Genomic DNA, 19,467 nt, shown 5'->3' with positions numbered 1-19,467 from the left:
TTTATCAGTTGGTGACCGTAATCACTTCGTTATCAAATGTCATAGTGACAGTGACAATCAATATTTTAAAAGACGGAACAAACTTTTGAAAAATCTGGAAAAATAACCTTTTATTCTGAAATAAATATAAAATTATTATTTTTTAAATGAAAGCTGTTTCGGTTCTGCAATAACTAGATATAAAAGCAAAAATGCACGCAGCAAATGCGTTTGTGAGAAATACGGTGCTCTTCAACCCAAGTTTGAGATCCTCTTCACAAGTGACTAGGAATGTATCAAAAATTGCATCACATTTGCATAGAAAGCCGCTGGGAAACCGCCTATTGAATAGTTTTAACAGATACAGTGCCCATAACTCCAGAGTTTGTGCCTATGATGGTGTTTTTTCTCTTATTAATCAGGTAGGTCTATGTACACAGTCCTAACTAGTGGTTAATCTCGAACTTTGACTTATCTGGTAATTCACTGAATGTATTAGTTTTTTTTTTAAATTTTATATAAGGTACATACATGATTTTTAGTGTTTTTATATACAATTGGAGGAAATATCAAATTTATTAAAATGTAAAATGCATACTAAAATTTTGTTTTTGTTACCAGTTTTTAATCTCCTGTTTCAAGTGTATTATTCTATTATGGATCTTCGAAACTAGATCAAAACTGCAATTTTTTCCACTAGATAATGCAACAGTTGCTATATTTACGAGAATTGTGGCTTAGTTGGAAAAGTATATATGATGTGATTGCTGGAGTGATGTGGGTTAAAAATCCTGATGGGTCTGAAAATTTTATACGCATTTTAAATTTATACATTTGATAATGTTACCTAATACCTATTACATAAAAAATTTATACTAAATTGAGCGAGATGGGTTTGTTAGACTGACAAGAAGTCAGTGGCGTGCACTTCATACATGCACAAAAGCACTACCCTAAAATTGATATATAACTGGAAAAAAAAGGAGGATTTTTGTTGTTTTATGCAATTTTCTTGCTGTATTCATACCCTGGTAAGAAACCAAGTGCTACTGCAAGAAGTGCATTGAAATGAGAAGTAGTTGTTTTTTGTTTTCAAAAATTCCTTTTTTACACAGTTAAGTTGTTCACTTCCTTCTTGAACCCATAGAGAAGCATACAGAACCCTAGAATTTCAGTTTGAAGTTAACGCATGTTGTTTTCACCAAAATTTGTTTCATCAATGTACTGAAAACTATGTTCCAAAGATTTTGTATATTTTGTCTAGGTTGTCTATAATCTCATAAAAAGGGGGTAAACTTTCCATTACAGCGTTATCCCAGTAGACTTTACTCAACTGGCAATAAGAATAATCCGGAGGAGGCAGATCCAGAGGGAGTAGATGTTAAGGATGAGACACCACTGTTTTCAAGTCAGTTGCCAGCCACAGTTGCTGTGCCGGAGGTGTGGCCGCAAGTACCCGTGATTGCTATTAACAGAAATCCTGTGTTCCCCAGGTTCATCAAGCTTATAGAGGTGAGGTCTACAGTAAAACATTACTGAATTTGTAGAGTATACTGAACTAAAAAATTCAAGTTAATTTCAAGCCTAGGTACTATTATTGCTGCTTTTCAATTATACTACCTATTTTTCTTCTATGCACTATTTATGCAACTGTAACCTCATAACAATATTCTTCATTATCTTCATCAATAGCCTATAACAGCCCAAGGTCCCCAACCCTGGGCAGCAGGATTGGTGATCACAGTAGATGGCAGTAGCAGAACAGAGGATGCTGCTGCCAAGTTTCTGTTAATTCCCTTAGTAACTTGGTACAACTCCAGCTGGACGAGGACAGAGTATTAGCCATACTCTCTATTGCCATGCTCATAGAGCATGGCATGACTTTATTTTAATGAGACGCTTTCGACACTGTTTTTTTTTGTCTTTTATATGTACTCGACTCTTAACTATATAATTGGAGGGAAACATAACCATCTGATTAAACATTTGTAGTAGTTATTAAACACAGAATGTTTTAAAAATAATTAAATAACTTTTAACTACTTCTTATGCATATTGTTGCAGATATCGAATCCAGCTTTAATAGATCTTATAAGACGAAAAGTAAAATTAAACCAGCCATATGTAGGCATTTTTCTCCGTAAAAAGGAAGATGAGAAATCTGATATAGTATCGAGTTTGGACGACTTGCATGACGTTGGTGTGTTCGCACAAATACATGAAATGCAGGATATGGATTACAGGTTGAGATTAGTTGTGATGGCGCACCGGAGAATTAAGATTACTGGGCAGTTTGTTGAGGATGAGATTGAAACTGGGCCTGCAGGTAAATATGTATTCTGTAACTTTTGTATCACAACAATAAAGCCTCGCCCACATATATCTTAGTATACCTACTAAGATGTATGTGTGTGTTGTACTGTTACTAATTCAAATTTAAAGCACTCTTTGTCCATCTCTAGAATACCATCTATTGCTGTACTGAATTAAATTAGGATTGCTTCACGTACTAATTTAATAAAGATATTGTTTTACAAAAAAAAAAACCAAATGCGGATAGGTAAAAATATAAATGTTTTCTACAATATTTTATAGTTGGTGCCAAGTAAAACACTAAAATCACTAAATACTTTGTATATTTTTCGCTATAGCAGCTAGGGAGGTCACCACTTTGAAAGACAAAGAGCAAAATATATTTTATAGCATCAGCGTACGCTTTTAAGTCTATTATATAATAATATTTATACCTAGTTATTTTTAAACTAAAAAATTTTGTATAAAACATTTATTCTTTACTTTTTAGTATGTATAATATTTTTGTTTTAAGTCTTTTTTTTTATTGCGCAATGTTTACTGATTTTTATTTTACAAACAAACCACTGTTTGTAGAAGTGTGAACGAATATGAGTTCTATACTTAGGTTCACAAGTTCAATTTTGCTATAGCTAACTCTACATCAAGTATAGTATTATTTACAATATGAATAGTAGTATCTAAAACAAGTACTGCATTTTTCGTTCTACATAAATCTTGCAGCTTCAATTCTGAAATGATTGTTTCATTTCAGAAATGAAGCTCAAGTTTCCCGTGTTTAACGTGGAATTTAACGTTACCCGCGAAGAATCAGATGCCGAACGACGAAGAAGGAAATACCGCAACACGAGACGGAAGAATAACGAAACGGAGGAGGCCACCGGCGAGAAGGAGACAAAAAAAACATTACCGGACCAGGTTATGATGGTCAAAGTTGAGAATATGCAGCATGAGAAGTTCCAGCAGAATGAGGAGGTGAAAGCGTTGACTCAAGAAGTTATCAAGACCATACGGGATATTATTAATATGAATCCTTTGTATAGGTGAGTTATGTATGACTGTTTTAGTTAGTAACTAGCTGATGCCCGCGTCGTCGTTTATTACGGGTTTTTTTATAAATACCGTGGGAACCGTGTGGTTTAGTTTAAAAATAAATAGACATCATGAATATTGCCAACTCGTGTAGCATGTAAAATTTATAGATGGGAATATTTTATCAAGGAAGAAGTGAATTATTGTAATATATAGAGTGCAAGCTACATGTGTTCCAAATTTGATTCGGAATGGAGCGTGGCACAAAACACGTTCAAATTCTGTCGGTTCCGAAAATTTTTATATGCATATAATATATATTTTTTTTTAAAGCAATTTCGAAACTACGAACAAAAGTACGAAACCGATGCACACACAGATAAGGCCCAAAAGCTTACCCTAGATTAAAATCCTGTGATATTAGCTTTAGGGCCTCGTCGGTGCCTCCAACTGTGTGAGTGTGCCGTTTTGAACGTATTATTATTTTATTTATTTATACTCTTTATTTGCACACAAAAAATACAGAAGGATGAAAAAAACACAGAAAGAAGCAGTATACAAAAGGCGGCCTTATCGCTTAGTGGCGATCTCTTCCAGCAACCTTAGGATAAGGAAAACAAAACACTATGTTCGTAGATTCCATACCGCTTTATATATATTTACTGTGGCTATGTCGTTTAAATATAGAAATGGTTAATTTGTGTTTCTTTGTCAGTTGTGCAGTCTTTAAATGAGTATGTTTGTATAACAATCAATTGAATTTTATTAGTGGCATTGACATTAACTCACAGTTTTTTTTTCGGTTTTTTAAAATCCTGCGGGAACCACCAGTTGTGGACTACGGTCTTAAACCCTTCTCATTTCAAGACCCGTGCCCTGAAAGAAAACTAAGGAGTCTGTAGCATTCAATGCCCAACCTCAAGATTTAAGATGATTTAGGGAAAATTTCAAGCAGATCTGTTCAGCTGCAAATACGTGCATAGCGGTAAGTCCGGCTATGCATTGTTGGGCCTACTATTCGCACTTAAGTCAAAAGTGCGTTCAAAGTGCGTGCGTTCAAAGTGCGTGCGTCAAAAGTGTTTTCAAAGTGCGTGCGTCAAAAGTGTTTTCAAAGTGCGTGCGTGTGTGTATATTACGACAATAGCATATGTGTGTTTGTTTGTTTGCAGGGAATCCTTGCACCACATGCTGGCGCAGGGCCAGCGCGTGGTGGACAACCCGGTGTACCTCAGCGACCTGGGCGCGGCGCTGACGGGCGCGGAGCCCGCTGAACTGCAGGCCGTGCTTGAGGAGATGGATGTAAGTTGTTGACCTTCATTATTACCACTTGCTGGCTGTTCTTTTTTTTATCATCATCTTACATTGTCATTTAAAACTATTTAAGAAGCAACCTGGTTAGAGCAATGTATAAATTTAAAATGCTTATAAAAAATTTCGGATACGACAGGATTTGAACCTGTGACTCTCTTACAATCGCAGCCTGACCGCTTTAACCACTAAGCTATGGCTCCCCTACCGCCGATGCCGAAATTAGTTTATACTGTTTAAATTAGTCTTTAATCGAAATTAGCGCCATCTAGTAGGAAAAATTTTAGTTTCGATCTACTTAGCTCGAAACTGCAATGCTTCCTACTAGATGGCACTACTTAACGACAAGATCATCAATGATTCCACAGATACCAAAGCGCCTGATGATGTCACTGTCTCTGCTGAAGAAAGAGTACGAGCTGTCCAAACTGCAGCAGAAAATCGGCAAAGAAGTGGAGGAAAAGGTCAAGCAACAGCACCGAAAGTACATACTACACGAGCAGCTAAAGGTTTTATTTCTTTTTTCTCTTTATTGCTCAACCATAAATCTTTTTACAAAAGGACTCGATGTTATTATTATTATTTAGGGGACGCCTGCCATTGCCAGACGGGTGATCAGTCCTGTGTAAGGACTATTTCAACCCCATGTTTGAGACACAGGTTTACTGGTGTCCCGGCGGTTTCCTTACCTTGTAGTTCCCATACCATCGCGTACATGGGGCACTCAGCTATGAAATGAAAACTGGTTTCCATCTCGCCACACTATGGACAGGATCGATCTTCTGCAATTCTCATTACCGTTAGGTGTCTATTTAACAGGCAATGTCCTGTGGTTATGCCTGCTACCAGTGCTATATTGGTTCTGCTCTGTGACATTAGTTGTTTAGTCTTCTTCTTGTCGAATGACTTGAGAAACAATTTCGATTGCCTGTATTGGGTTGAATTGTTCCATCTTGCATTCGATTCTCTTTCCGCGATGGCTTCTATCACTCTTTTTGTGATGGATGGAAGGACTCGATGTTAAAAATGTTTCTATTCATCAAGAGAAAAGCGAGTGTGGGTGAGGAAAAATTACTTATGAAAACCGAAATAATACTTCACAGATTTCACAGGAACATTATGTCTCTGAGACTTATCTGTTAAACCGAAAACCTAATGGTTTTTAAGTAAACGACTGCCATTGTTTTTACTACAAGAAATCAGATACACATGCAAAATTAAAATCCTGTGACTACTGTCACTTTATAAGGTACGCGTCGCGTAGCGTAGGTACTATGCGCGTGTCGGTCTCCTATGTCATTAAGATACTAATTTATGATTCTTTCTCTTTCTAGGTGATAAAAAAAGAGCTAGGTCTTGAAAAGGACGACAAAGACGCGATAGGCGATAAGTTCCGGGAGCGTCTCGCCGACAAACAGGTACCGGCGGCCGTGCAAACCGTTATTGACGAAGAACTGAACAAAATAAACTTCCTCGAGAGCCACAGTTCCGAGTTCAAGTAAGTCATGATACATATAACAGTGATGGAAAAAAATCAAGCTTGAAATCAAACGAGCTTTTATTTTACGATATTAGGATTAAGTTTTGGATTCTTTGTAACAGAGTATTTGACTCGACTTTTCATTATCTTCTATTGGAACCCTCGTACCATTAGTTTTAAGTTTACGAATATGGTTATCGCCATCATCTTCCTACCGTGTAATTCTCATGTACGCATAAAAAGTGCCACCTGTGGGCCTACCTGAATTAAGATATTTTTGACTTTGACTTGACTTCACAAAACTATAAAATAACGTGTATACATTTTCTATAAATCATAAAATAAAAATAGGCGTAAAAGTTCACGAGAACAAAAACGCCATTGATTGACTGTATCTCTGTTAACTGTCTTGTGACGTCAATAAATAGTAAACAATGTTGTTAGAAAGCACTTTATTACTTACTAGCTGCTGCCCGCGACTTCGTCTGCGTTTGATTTTGTTTTTTGATTTCATGCATTCAATTTAGTTGTAAGTCTCAAAAAAATTAAAGTATTCAGTATTGCTAAGCCTTGAATGAGGGGTCTGCTGTCCGCTGAGGAGTTCTGTCCTCTATCTGCAACCACATTCAGATCTACACAAAGATTTGGGCAACATTAAACTCATATTATAACCTCGATAGTACAAAAATAATTATTTAAATTGGTTATAATTTGTCGGAGTTATGGTGTAAAATCGTCAAACACTTTCATCCCCTCTCCCAAAGGAACCGAGCTTAATGTCGGGATAAGAAGTATCCTATATTACTTCTAACTAATTCCAAGAATATGTGTACAAAGTTTCATGAGGATCGGTTAAGTAGTTTTTGCGTGAAAGCGTAACAAACAAACTTACATTGTCATTTATAATATTAGTAGGGATGATTTTAACTGTGCAGATAGGTAGGTACAACGAATGGATTCTTAAAACATACTTCAAACATTTGAAATGCTTGTATTTTCCCAGCGTTACCCGTTGTTACCTCGACTGGCTAACCTCGCTCCCCTGGGGAGTGACATCCGAGGAGAACCTGAAACTGGAAGACGCACAAGTTATCCTGGATGAGGATCACTACGGAATGGAAGACATCAAGAAGAGGATCCTGGAGTTTATAGCGGTGTCCCAACTTAAGGGCAGTACGCAGGGCAAGATCCTATGCTTCCACGGACCTCCGGGTGTCGGCAAGACTAGTATAGGTGAGGTTTTTGAAATTATTTTATGATTAAACTCTCTCGGTGGACGAAGAAAGCTTAGGACGGCCTGAAACTCTCTGGGACTCTGAGGAGTCTTTCTTCTTCTGCTTGCGGCTCAGGTTTGCCTGGTCCCCGGTATCTTGTCGACCGGCTATAAATAATAAAATAATAAATAAATATACTACGACAGTACATATATCACCATCTAGACCCAAAGTAAGCGTAGCTTTAGTTATAGGTACTAAGATGCCTGATGAATACTTATTTTTATGAATTATATACATAAATACTTAGAAAATACATATAAACACCCAGGCACTGAAAAACATTTATGCTCATCACAATCATTTTCCAGTAGTGGGAATCGGACCCACGGCCTTGGGCTTAGAAAGCAGGGTCGCTGCAAACTGCGAAATCGCTATGATCTATTGTGACGCCGTTGTCTTGATCTCCTAGCAAGCATTGGTCGCCGCCAAGAACAGCAGCAGTTTCTTTTCTGGAAGAAATGTGCCTGTTAAGCCCACAGTGCCCCGAGACCGCTGGCACTAGGATGCATAGGTTTTTTTCTACTGAGGGCTAATGCCTCAGATGCTGCCCTTCTGTTGAATGGCTTTATTAGCACTCGAGAATGGTTAATTCCTGGGAGTTGTCTCCAGCGTTTGTCGCACGACAAACTGATGCAAATTCAGAATTTCTAAATAATATAAAACATGGCTTTCCCACGTATCGGGTTACGATCGGGCTATCATCGTCGTCGTTTAGAATTTTAAACAGATCTGCTTATTTCTGCAGAAAACCAACGGTTCCCGCAAAAAATGACATAATTAACGAGGGCGACCGCTAGTCATCATTATCTCACCTAATTCTCTACCATAAAGGGTTTTCTGGAGGAGATCGCTTAAAGCGATAAGACCACCTTTGCGCATCTTATATATATATTTTTATTGTTTCTTTATTTCTTGTTTATCTATCTATCTAACTATCTTAATAACCCATTATCGGCCCACTGCGAGGCGCGGGTCTCCCACACATGAGACGGGTTTAGGCCGTAGTGAACCACGCTTCCCCAGTGCGGATTGGTGAACGCCTTTGAGAACATTCTAGAGAACTCTAAGGCATGCAGTTTTGCTCACGATGTTTTCCTTCACAGTTGAAGCAAGTGTTATTTCAATTGCATAAAACGCACATAGCTTTGAAAAGTTAGTGGTTCCTGAAAGTGAAAAAGAACTTATGAAAGTGATGCTGAAGAAAAAAATGTTATTCCATTATGTTTCAGCACGCTCAATAGCTCGAGCGCTGAACAGACAGTACTTCAGGTTCTCCGTGGGCGGTATGACGGACGTGGCGGAGATCAAAGGTCACCGCCGCACGTACGTGGGCGCCATGCCCGGCAAACTGGTGCAGTGCCTCAAGAAAACCGGCACCGAGAATCCGCTCGTACTCATCGACGAAGTCGACAAGATCGGCAAGTGAGTTCGCTTCACCGTACTCCCTAACAGGTTGGCTCGCTTCCATCTCAGACTGCATCTTCGCTTGGTGAGATTGCAGTCAAGGGCTAAATTTTAGTGGAATTAAAAAAAAAACTTTTACAAACACTTCCCTGTTCAGGTAAATTAATGAATGAATTAATATTTATTCTTGTACACAACAAACAAAATACTCGATTATATATTATATAAATTAAAAATTAGAAAGACCCTCTACTTTCAATATAAGTGTACATTATTCTAATAGTCAAAACTTCCCTAAACCCATATTGAGGGAGTTGTGAAAATAAAATGTATTTAGCCATTTTGTGGTGGCGGCCATCGTTGATTTGAATTTTGTTATAGAGTATAGCATTGTACTAGTCTAGCCCTTTCATTTGATGATCATACTAAGGGAGTTGCGAAAACATATGTAATCTCCCATTTTATGGCGATAGCCGTCATTCACCGATTTACATCAAACTTAGCTAAGAACACTCTGTCAGACATATTCAAGTCCCACACACACACACAGACAGCCCCGTCAAATGTTTTTGCGTCGTGGTTTAAAAATATTTAAGACAGACAAGTAATTTAACACATAATGTATTTTAATAAATCACGGCTTTTTCTGGTTAACTAAGGTGTTTTGAACGTTATCTAATCGTTCACCAAAATATACAGTACGATTCAAACTTAAATGCGTCTGCGTGATGTTAGCGTCGTGCGCAAACTTCAGGGGCGCATTGACGTATGAATCGTACTGTACTTAGTTGAACGATTACATAAGAAAGGAAAATATGTCAAACTACTAACCAATGTATGTAAGAAACCCGGCAAACCTCTTTATAGGGGATATCGTGAGGTTCACAAAAGAGACTGGTAGGTTTCAGGCTGCCGGGACATCAGTAACCCTGTGTCTCAAACATGGGGAATAGGGTGGAATAGTCCTGACAGAGGACTGATCACCCGGTCTGGCAATGGTAGGCATCTCTTTAGTATATATATATATATAAATATAACCAATGTATGTAAATTGAAACCGGTACTGTACACGTTACAACGTTTAAATAAATATTAATTATGTTTGCGATACAATTGAAATCTTTATAATCAAATTAATATTATTTAGAGGCGTCCACGGAGATCCCTCATCAGCCCTGCTAGAACTCCTGGACCCGGAACAGAACGCAAACTTCCTGGACCACTACCTGGACGTAGCTGTCGATTTATCCCGGGTATTGTTCATCTGCACCGCCAACGTGGTAGATTTAATCCCGGAACCGCTGCGGGATAGGATGGAACTCATAGATATGTCTGGTGAGTCGGTGGGATTTGTTTGATTTTAATTAAAAGTTTTTGTAAAGATGGTAAAATTCAAGTTTCCTTAAAGTATCATATCGTAGCTGTAAAATATAAAATATAATAAAGGTAATATTATTACCCAAAAGTTCTTAAGTATAACAAAGACCAAAGCTTTTTTTCAACAAGCAATTCAATTCTGCCCGAATATAGGATTCGGGCAGAATTGAATTGCTTGTTGAAAAAAAGCTAAATACTAGCGATTATATTGACCGAACGTATGCGTTTTTTTTTAAATCAGTATCAATACCCTTAACAATTTTTATTGTGTAGTCCCCGTCCCCTGAGGATGCTCCGGTGTCGGGGCGAAACGTGCGTAGAGGGTACATTGTTGAGGACCTGTTTGGTGTGGTGTATAAGGATTGAAGAAATTTTAAATTACACCATACAGATTCTCCTGCTTTTAGCGGACGATAGCAAATTAAGCTTCATTCATAATATATCATGTAATTCCGTATTAAAGTAATCCAATAATATTACCCTTGCCAACTCAGGTTACGTAGCTGAGGAGAAGTTAGCGATCGCCCAACAGTACTTAGTGCCGACCGCACAGAAGAACTGCGGCCTCAGCCAGGAGCAAATGGAACTCACTCCGGAAAGTCTGCACACCCTCATCAAGTCCTACTGCAGAGAGAGCGGTGTTAGAAATCTGCAGAAGCACATCGAAAAGGTACATGGAAATTACCTTAAATATTATACTACTAGCTGTTGCCAGCGACTTCGTCTGCGTTTGATTTTGTTTTTCAATTTAGTTGTAGTTCTAAAAAATTTAAAGTTTTCAGTATCGCTAAGCCTTAAATGAGTGGTTTGCTCTTGTCCGCTGAGGAGTTCTGTCCTCTATCTGCAACCTCATTCATCAGATCTACACAAAGTTTTGGCAAAATTAAACACATATTATAACCTCTATAGTACAAAAATAATTATTTAAATCGGTTATTATTTGTCGGAGTTATGGTGTAAAATCGTCAAACACTTTCATCCCGTCTCCCAAAGGAACCGAGCTTAATGTCGGGATAAAAAGTATCCTATATTACTTCTAACACTTCCAAGAATATGTGTACAAAGTTTCATGAGGATCGGTATAGTAGTTTTTGGGTGAAAGCGTAACAAACAAACATTTATAATATTAGTAGGGATAGGGATAATATGTAAACAAGATGTTGCACTTTAAAAGAAACTGTAGGGCAGTATCCGCGGGGTGAAAGTGGGCGGTAGTCTGGGTATACCAGGAGTCCCACAGACCCTCTTTCGGAAGCCGCGAATGTTTCTATACTTCCGAAATAGTACTGTGCGTCAACGCATTTCCCTGCGGAATATTAAAAAAAAAACATGTCGATGAATCTGAATGAGGCTAAAACCATAATAGATGTGAACTAGCGGTCCCGGCTTTGCTTTTGCAAAACAAATAAAATAAATATAATACGGAGAAACACACATCGCCATCTAGCCCCAAAGCAAGCGTAGTTTGTGTTAAAATTCATATATTTTTTTTGAATAATATACATAAATAAATAGCAATATACATATAAACACCCATACACTGAAATACATTCATGCTCATCGCACAAACATTTTCCAGTAGTGGGAATCGAACCCACGGGCTTTGAAACCCCTGGGCTCAGAAAGCAGGGTCGCTGCAAACTGCGCGAATCGGCCGTCAAATTTCAATTTTCCATTTTTCACAGATCGCACGAAAAGTTGCCTATAAAATCGTGAAGCAAGAAGCCGATAAGATGGTCATAAACGATAGCAATTTATCGGAACTGGTGGGGAAACCCACGTTTAAACACGACCGCATGTACGATATCACCCCTCCAGGAGTGGTTATGGGGTTGGCGTGGACGGCGATGGGTGAGTTTCATTTCATTAAGAAAATTAAGCTCAACTTGCTGTACTCCGCGAGAAGCAGGATAACCTGTATAGTATAATTTATTAATTTGAGCACAAAAGATCCTGGAGGGTCGAAGTGCATCCGCTGAAGCGGGCCTCATTACAAGAAAGAGATAGATAGTATAATTTATAATTTCTTCAATCCTTATACTCCAGACCAAACAGATCTTCGTCAACGTATCATCTACGCACGTTTCGCTCCGAAACTGGAGCATCCTAAGATGTTGACTTTACAATGAACAATTCTTAAGACTTGACTAACACTTTACACAAATATAATTGTCCTGACTTAACAATTTATTAACTCTTAATTAATAATAAAAAATAAATATACTACGAAAATACACACATCGCCACTTAGCCCCAAAGTAAGCGTAGCTTGTGTTATCGGTACTAAGATGACTGATGAATATTTTTATAAATAATATACATAAAATACTTATAATATACATATAAACACCCAGACACTGAAAAACTTTCATGTTCATCACACAAACATTTTCCAGTAGTGGGAATCGGCCTTTGACTCAGAAAGCATGGTCGCTGCAAACTGGGCCAATGGGCCGTTAAATGGGCCAGCGGCAGCTGCGGTGGTGTGGGCATGTCTCACGGATGTCTGACGAGAGAGTTGCAAATCGCATCTTCTACTCCGAACTGCAAGACGGCAAGCGGAAACAAGGCGGCCAGCGTCTGCGGTATAAAGATGTGCTGAAGCGTCAAATGAAGCAATGTTCCATAGTTCCGGCAAGATGGGAGACCTTTACGAAAGACCGCACACATTGGCGGCGCTTAGTAAACACGAACGTGACGAAGTTTGAGTTGAGGCGACTTAAGGCGCTTGATGCTAAACGCGATGAGCTAAAGGCCCGACAACCAGCGGCCTTATCATATAACTACATTGCGGGTGTGTTGACGTGTAGCGAATGCAGCCGCACGTTTAGCACAAAATCAGGTTATGAGAGTCATCCAAGGGCTCACCAGCGGCGCTCTCAGCCGGAATCCGAAACAGTCGCTGTGACCGAATACGGTTAGGATTGATTGATTGACAATGCCTGCCCTTAAGTTTTATATAACTCGTACTGGAGATTTCCTTCATTTTATATCAACTGCATACCCTTTGCATACAGTGCATGCACGCCACTGGCCAGTAGTTTCAATTATTAACATATCAGTGGACTATGTCAGTGACTTTTGTTCTCTTGTGGATCACTTTGCAGAAGTAAACAGATTATTTTTCGCAGGTGGTAGTACACTGTATATTGAAACGGCTCTCCGCAACACGTTCAAAGACGAGAAGCTAACAGCCGGCTCCATGGAGCTGACAGGGCACCTCGGTGACGTCATGAAGGAGTCCGCCCGCATAGCCCTGACAGTCGCTAGGAACTTCCTCTCAGATTACAGTCCTGAGAACAACTTCCTGAACACGAGGTAAGCTTTATGTATACAATAAAGAAGCAAAACACTTTTATTTGTTTTGCAATTTTACTTTACTCACTTCTAGATCAATAAAATACTTTTAATGTTTTTAAAACTATAAATGTAAACCTGGGCGCTGATATTTTCCGCCGAAACCAAATGAGTAAAATGCACGAGCTCAAGGTCATTGCGACTGTCGTTCGTTCATACGTATCATTTTTAATTACATTCGGTTTGCATGTATTTGGCCAGTACAACAATTTCGATGTATCTCGAAGAAGGTTGTCAAAATATATATACATGAATAAATTAATATTGTCGAGCTACATATATTAACACACACATACACATATATTCACACACAACCACACGCACTCACACATAGATTTATTAATATTGTGTGTATGTAAATCCTTTATTATACACCACAGATACTTATAATGATGACGTAAGCGTAGCTTGTGTTATGGGTATGGTACTAAGATAGCAGATTAATATTTTTTTTTATGAAAATCATACACATAAATACTTATAATATATATATAAACACCCAGACTCTGAAAAACATTCATGTTCATCACATAAACATTCACCAGTTGTGGGAATCGAACTTACGGCCTCGGACTCAGTAGACAGGGTCGCCAACTGGCTGTCTAAAAAGTAATTAAAATATCGCTCGGTTCACCGGTGAAGGAAAACATCGTGAGTTAACCTAAGAGCCTGAGAGTTGTACATAATGTTCTCGTCTACCAATACCCACTGGGCCAGAGTGGTGGACTACGGCCTTGACCCCTTCTCATTGTGGGCGGGGGACCCGTGCTCTGTGGTGGGCGGGTGATGGGGTGATGGGATGATGGTGAGGCGGTTATTTGTTGCCGCAGCCACTTGCACCTGCACGTGCCGGAGGGCGCCACGCCCAAGGACGGCCCGTCGGCCGGCGTCACGGTGACGAGCGCGCTGCTGTCGCTGGCGTTGCGGCGCCCGGTGCGCGCGCAGCTGGCCATGACGGGCGAGGTGTCGCTGACGGGCCGCGTGCTGCCCGTGGGGGGGATCAAAGAGAAGATCATCGCGGTGAGACGACCGAGTTTTAATTTTCCTTTATTTTACATACTTAATTAATCCCCTTTTCTCTATTAATTAATTCAAATCCGTGCTAACTTTTCTTTCCCGCCCTGGATCCATCTGTTCTATGGAGGGTAGAGGTAAGGAGAGTCATCTTATATGGGAGAAAAGTTGAAAAAGTGTCCAGTTGTATGCGCTAAATAACAGTTCAAAAATCCTCCATAATGGCGCTGGTGGATGCACAGGGTATGGTATGAATGTAGCAATCGTAGATGAATTGAAGTATGCCGAGTTAAAAAATTTAATGTCATTATCGACTAAAGTAGTTAATTATTGAGAATTTCAACAACTTACGTTGTACAAAATATTGTGGTAAATATAACCTTACTTCCATGTTAATTTTTCAAGCCTACTCTAACAATATTTGGTTTGGCGCTTCTTTTAAGAGTTACCTTGATGCAAATGTGGCGCCATCCTAATTTAATACATTTTGACGACACTTTTTCATATACACAGATGATCCTCCTTACCTCTACCCTCCATAATCTGTTCTCACTCGGACCGCCATAGATAATATACTTTTCTTTGACAGCCTAGTAAAGGACATTATTTTATTTTCAAACACTGTGAATATACTATCAATGAGTATACAAACTACGGTTTGTAATATATTTAACATAATCATCGAGTTTATCATAGATAAAGTGCTGTAATTCCTTATTTCCTAACACACTCTTATGTTCATTTTCGACGAAAGATGGGTAAGTGGAATAATAATAATAGGTATCCAATGACAGGGCCATTGAATTAAGAACATACAGAATCCTCATTCAGCCATTATTGTATGCAATGCGTTGTATCCAAACAGTAGAAACGCCCCGCGCACGTCTCAGCACCCGCGGAATGGTGCTAGCTCACAAAAGTTTTCCCATTTTCACATTTTATGGTGAACGCTTAGAACATTAGAATGTGTATGTTCTTAAAACTGTAGACAGGCTTTTGCCCATTGAGGCTTTGATGGGAGGCTGAGAATTCCGAATATCTTTAACACTGCTGAATGGTGTGGTCTATATAATATTTTTTCATTTGCAGGCGAAACGTGTGGGTGTGACCTGCGTGATCCTTCCAGAAGAGAACAGAAGAGACTTCGACGACTTGCCGTCCTTCATCCGTGAAGGCATCGATGTGCACTTCGTCAACGAATATGAGGACGTGTTCAAGATCGCGTTCGATCACGACCAGGTCAATTGAGCATGTTATTGTAGATCACAGACTAAAAACAATACCACAGAGTAAAAATTATTATATACTTTACAATACCATAGACTAAATCTAGCGCTCACAGATGCGTCTTCGATCTTTCTGAAGGTTGAAAGGTCTGTTCAACCAGAGGCGACTCCCGCGAGGGAACAAGCATATGATTTCGTGAAATTCGCTTGTTCGCTTATGCCCGTTTTCACTAATGACGATCAAGACAATGCCGAAATAAGTAACGCCTTTTTATTTTCTCTCTCGCCAAACGGAATAATAATTGTAAAATGTTAATGTTTGAAAACTACTGAGTTTAGTGCAGACCTCTTCTCCGAATAGGTGGTAGAGTCACTACAAACGGACTTGACGTATCAAAAGTGCTTATACAAGGCTTTGAAAAAAATGAATTTTGTTTTTTTTTTTTGTCATATCAATGCTTTAATTTGAGTCGAATAGGTGTTGAGTCAATATCTTATGTTATGAACTCTGACTTGTAGATGTAAACGTTTTGTAGATTTAGACTGTGTAATGAGTTGGTATTTAGTTTTATGGACGTAAGTATTTTTTTTGGAAAATTCATAACACAAACTTGCGTACGGAAAAATGTTCTTACGTCCTTACATATATATCATACTTCCACGAGAGCCATACGCAACGAGTAAAGTCATGCTGAAAATGTGAATGATGTCATTTGCACGATACTCAACGAAGTCCGTGGGAGCGAGTGTTTTGGAACTTTTTTAAGTACTGTAATTTGCATTGTGTGGTTCTTGCAGAGTGTGTCAGTGTGAATTGAACATTTTTTTTCTATAGATGTATTATAGTCTGTATATTGCATTTGTACCTACTTGTATTATAGTTTGTTATTCTCCTTATTTAGACATAAGTAGGAAAGTTATTGACTAAAAATAAAGAAGACTACTTTCTTTACTTAAAAAAAGTGTGTGTACTTATGTACACGCGTTAGAAGTTATACTTCTTTGGCGTAACAAGATAAAAATCTTTAAAAAAAAAATCTCTTAAGCCTATTCTACGTTTGTAGAGCAAACGACATTAGCAATAGAAAAAAGGAAATTTAATACATTGAAAGTTTTATTGTAACGCATTATCTACTTATCTCTTTATCGGACCACCAAGTTTCACTGAACATTAAAATTTGAGATTTTTGTACAATCACCGGAATGACCCCCAGACTGTGACAATTGAAAGTGTGCATTTTCGATTTTTTCTAAAATGTCGACTATCTACCTTCAGGGTGACGGGTTTTGTTTTTGTGTGCGCGCGCATTGTTAAAAGTGAGCTGGCGGACGATATATTCCCCTCTCACTCGGTTTCGCGACTACCTTTATATATTATTAAAATCGAGTAACCATGTGCGCGCGCATTTCGTTACATCGTGTTTCACTCCCATGATTTTTTTCCTAACGCCGCTAAAGAAATATAAATTTAAAAAAAAAATGATTTTTCTGAGAACATGTACAATGATTTATTAAACCATTGACATACCCTTGCGATATCGTTCGTGTGAATTATTTTCCCGGTTTCCAAATAGACCCAAGGATAAAATACCTAGTATTAAAAACAGCTACTTTGAAAGCCTAAACTATCTATTAATTAAAAAAAAATGAAAATGAAAAAATGCTTTATTGTCATAAAGAATAATAATAAAAATAATAAAATAAAATTATTAGTCTGTTGAGTAATAAAAGTAGGTGTTACTGTATGAGATGAGCTTTATTATAGTTTTAAACTGCCCTAGATTCCCGTAGTTATATAATTGTTTGTTATTATATTTTTGGTATGGTATTTGTATGATTATTTTATTATTATTAAACAATTGTTTTATAAGTATATCATTTTAGTTTTAATTTTAACCTTACTTTAGTTGCTAATTGCGTTGCCTGCGGTTAAAGCCAACCTGCATCTGATTGTGTATATATTACTTTCCATTTTTGGTCACTTGTCCTATAACGTAAACCTCTTTTTTAGTATGTTTAAAAATATCAAAAACAAGCGCGTGCAATAAAATAAATAGGATCAACACAATAAAATGAGATTTTATCTTTATGTAGGTGTTTTTATTATTTTAAAACATACTTTACACTGAAAGTAAAATAAAGATTGTTTGCTAAATTTGGAAAGCGACTGCAAAGTTACGCAATGTTTCGTCTTCTTCTTTCGAAGAGTCAAGTGTCGCATTTAAGTGACACGCCATGTTTTTGTTTTCAACCCCCGACGCAAAAACTACGGAGTGTTTCAGTTTGTCGTGTCTGTGTGCGTGTTTGTGTCTGTGGCATCGTATTTCCCGAACGGATGCACTGATTATGATTTGTTTGAAAGGTGAATTAGTCTGGAATGTTTTTAGCTCGATGTTTTATGAAAATCGGTCCAAGATGGCCGCCGCCATAAAATGGCGGATTATTGTTTATTATTATTAGGGTACACAAAATAGGTACTACTACAGGTAAACTAAAAGTAGATCTAAATATAAGTAATAACAAGTTTTGTTCTAAGCTACAACCCCCAAAGTATGTATACACAACTTAGAATTAAATTTAACAGAAATTAAAGATAATTTTAAGTTGTAACAAAAAAAAAAACACTTTTTCCCTAAAGATTATGTGGAATAGTGCTTAATAATTTGATTTTGAAAAATATTTATCCTTATTACATCTACATTTACATATTATTATTTTTAATATGTAAATGTAAATACACAATATTGAAAGCAGTTTTTAATTTTTTATTCATATCTATACCTATTTTTAAGCCACTACAAGTTAGTCCTGGATTGTTGTCTTAAGATGGTAACAGCTGACAAGTTAGAGATATGTCAGTCATATTAAATCCGTATGTCCTGACCAGTATATCCGTAAAAAGTTGAGAAGTTGTTAATTCCTATTTTGCACCCGCATGGAATTGAATCCGTCACCTCGGACTTATAACACCAATGCACTTACCACTGCGACGGTATTTTGTGGGGATTCCTTAGCTCGACACTCTTCTGCGCCCTGTGACCAGAACCTTGGGAGTCCAATTGCCAACGGTCTTATTTATTTTCTATTTTATTTGGTATACCACAAAAAGAAATTAAAACAATGGACACAACAAGAGGAAATTTAAAAAATATGATACAAAAGGCGGTCTTACCATGGGTCCCGCCCATCTTTACTAACATTATAAATGCGAGTGTGTTTTTTATTTTGTTTGTCCTTCCTTACGCCTTAACTAATCAACCAATCAACTAAATTTTTTGCATAGAGTTGGGAAAAAAACTGTGCATTATTTATTTATTTATTCATAAGACACACACACAAATTATGTGTTGGAATTACAAATTCTGTCTAGTACTATTAAAATAAGCAATAATATGTGTACAGCGTTATCGTTAAAAAAAAAACACACACTATTTAATATTTTACGAACCTAATAGATAAGAATGGATAAGTGCACTAAAACTAAATTTTTTTCGATAGTTTGGAGACTTCGTTGGCGTCAAAAGCGCTTCGCTCAACTAGGATTGGCGACTTCAAGACAAGGTTTAAGTTGTGTTTCAACAAATTTTATTTTAATAAATACAAATAATAGCACAATTAATAGATGTTTTATTCAATAGTCTAGGAATACTTCATCCTTATCAATCCATTATTGGCGGCCGATTGGCGCAGTGGGCGACGA

General features: G+C 37.8%; 1 protein-coding gene across 2 annotated transcripts; it reads left to right on the top strand.

Annotated features, from left to right (window-relative positions):
- The first annotated feature begins 92 nt into the window (after positions 1-92).
- Positions 93-19,386, top strand: LOC120632531 (lon protease homolog, mitochondrial). Of its 2 annotated transcripts, none has more exons than XM_039902355.1 (16): positions 93-401; positions 1,288-1,491; positions 2,044-2,305; positions 3,101-3,335; positions 4,494-4,623; positions 5,001-5,141; positions 5,967-6,130; positions 7,116-7,345; positions 8,619-8,811; positions 9,941-10,128; positions 10,665-10,840; positions 11,856-12,021; positions 13,302-13,488; positions 14,358-14,547; positions 15,631-15,780; positions 19,266-19,386. In XM_039902355.1, exons 1-16 carry the CDS (start codon positions 192-194, stop codon positions 19,305-19,307), a joined length of 2,868 nt encoding a protein of 955 aa, XP_039758289.1. In that variant the 5' UTR covers positions 93-191; the 3' UTR covers positions 19,308-19,386. The 2 variants fall into 2 exon arrangements, with proteins under 2 accessions (XP_039758289.1, XP_039758288.1); XM_039902354.1 differs by having other exon boundaries at positions 3,047-3,335.
- The last annotated feature ends 81 nt before the right edge of the window (positions 19,387-19,467 follow it).

The sequence above is a fragment of the Pararge aegeria genome, chromosome 20, assembly GCF_905163445.1.
Source record: "Pararge aegeria chromosome 20, ilParAegt1.1, whole genome shotgun sequence".
Lineage (NCBI taxonomy): Eukaryota > Metazoa > Arthropoda > Insecta > Lepidoptera > Nymphalidae > Pararge > Pararge aegeria.
The sequence above is the reverse complement of the archived record's forward strand: the minus strand, read 5'-3'. Positions and strand labels throughout refer to the sequence as shown.

Excerpts from the sequence above, each read along its gene's own strand:
- LOC120632531 (XM_039902354.1), top strand. The coding sequence starts at position 192 with ATGCACGCAGCAAATGCGTTTGTGAGAAATACGGTGCTCTTCAACCCA. Across the intron at positions 3,336-4,493 it reads AATATGAATCCTTTGTATAG|GGAATCCTTGCACCACATGC; the intron begins GTGAGTTATGTA and ends GTTTGTTTGCAG. Across the intron at positions 10,129-10,664 it reads GGAACTCATAGATATGTCTG|GTTACGTAGCTGAGGAGAAG; the intron begins GTGAGTCGGTGG and ends TTGCCAACTCAG.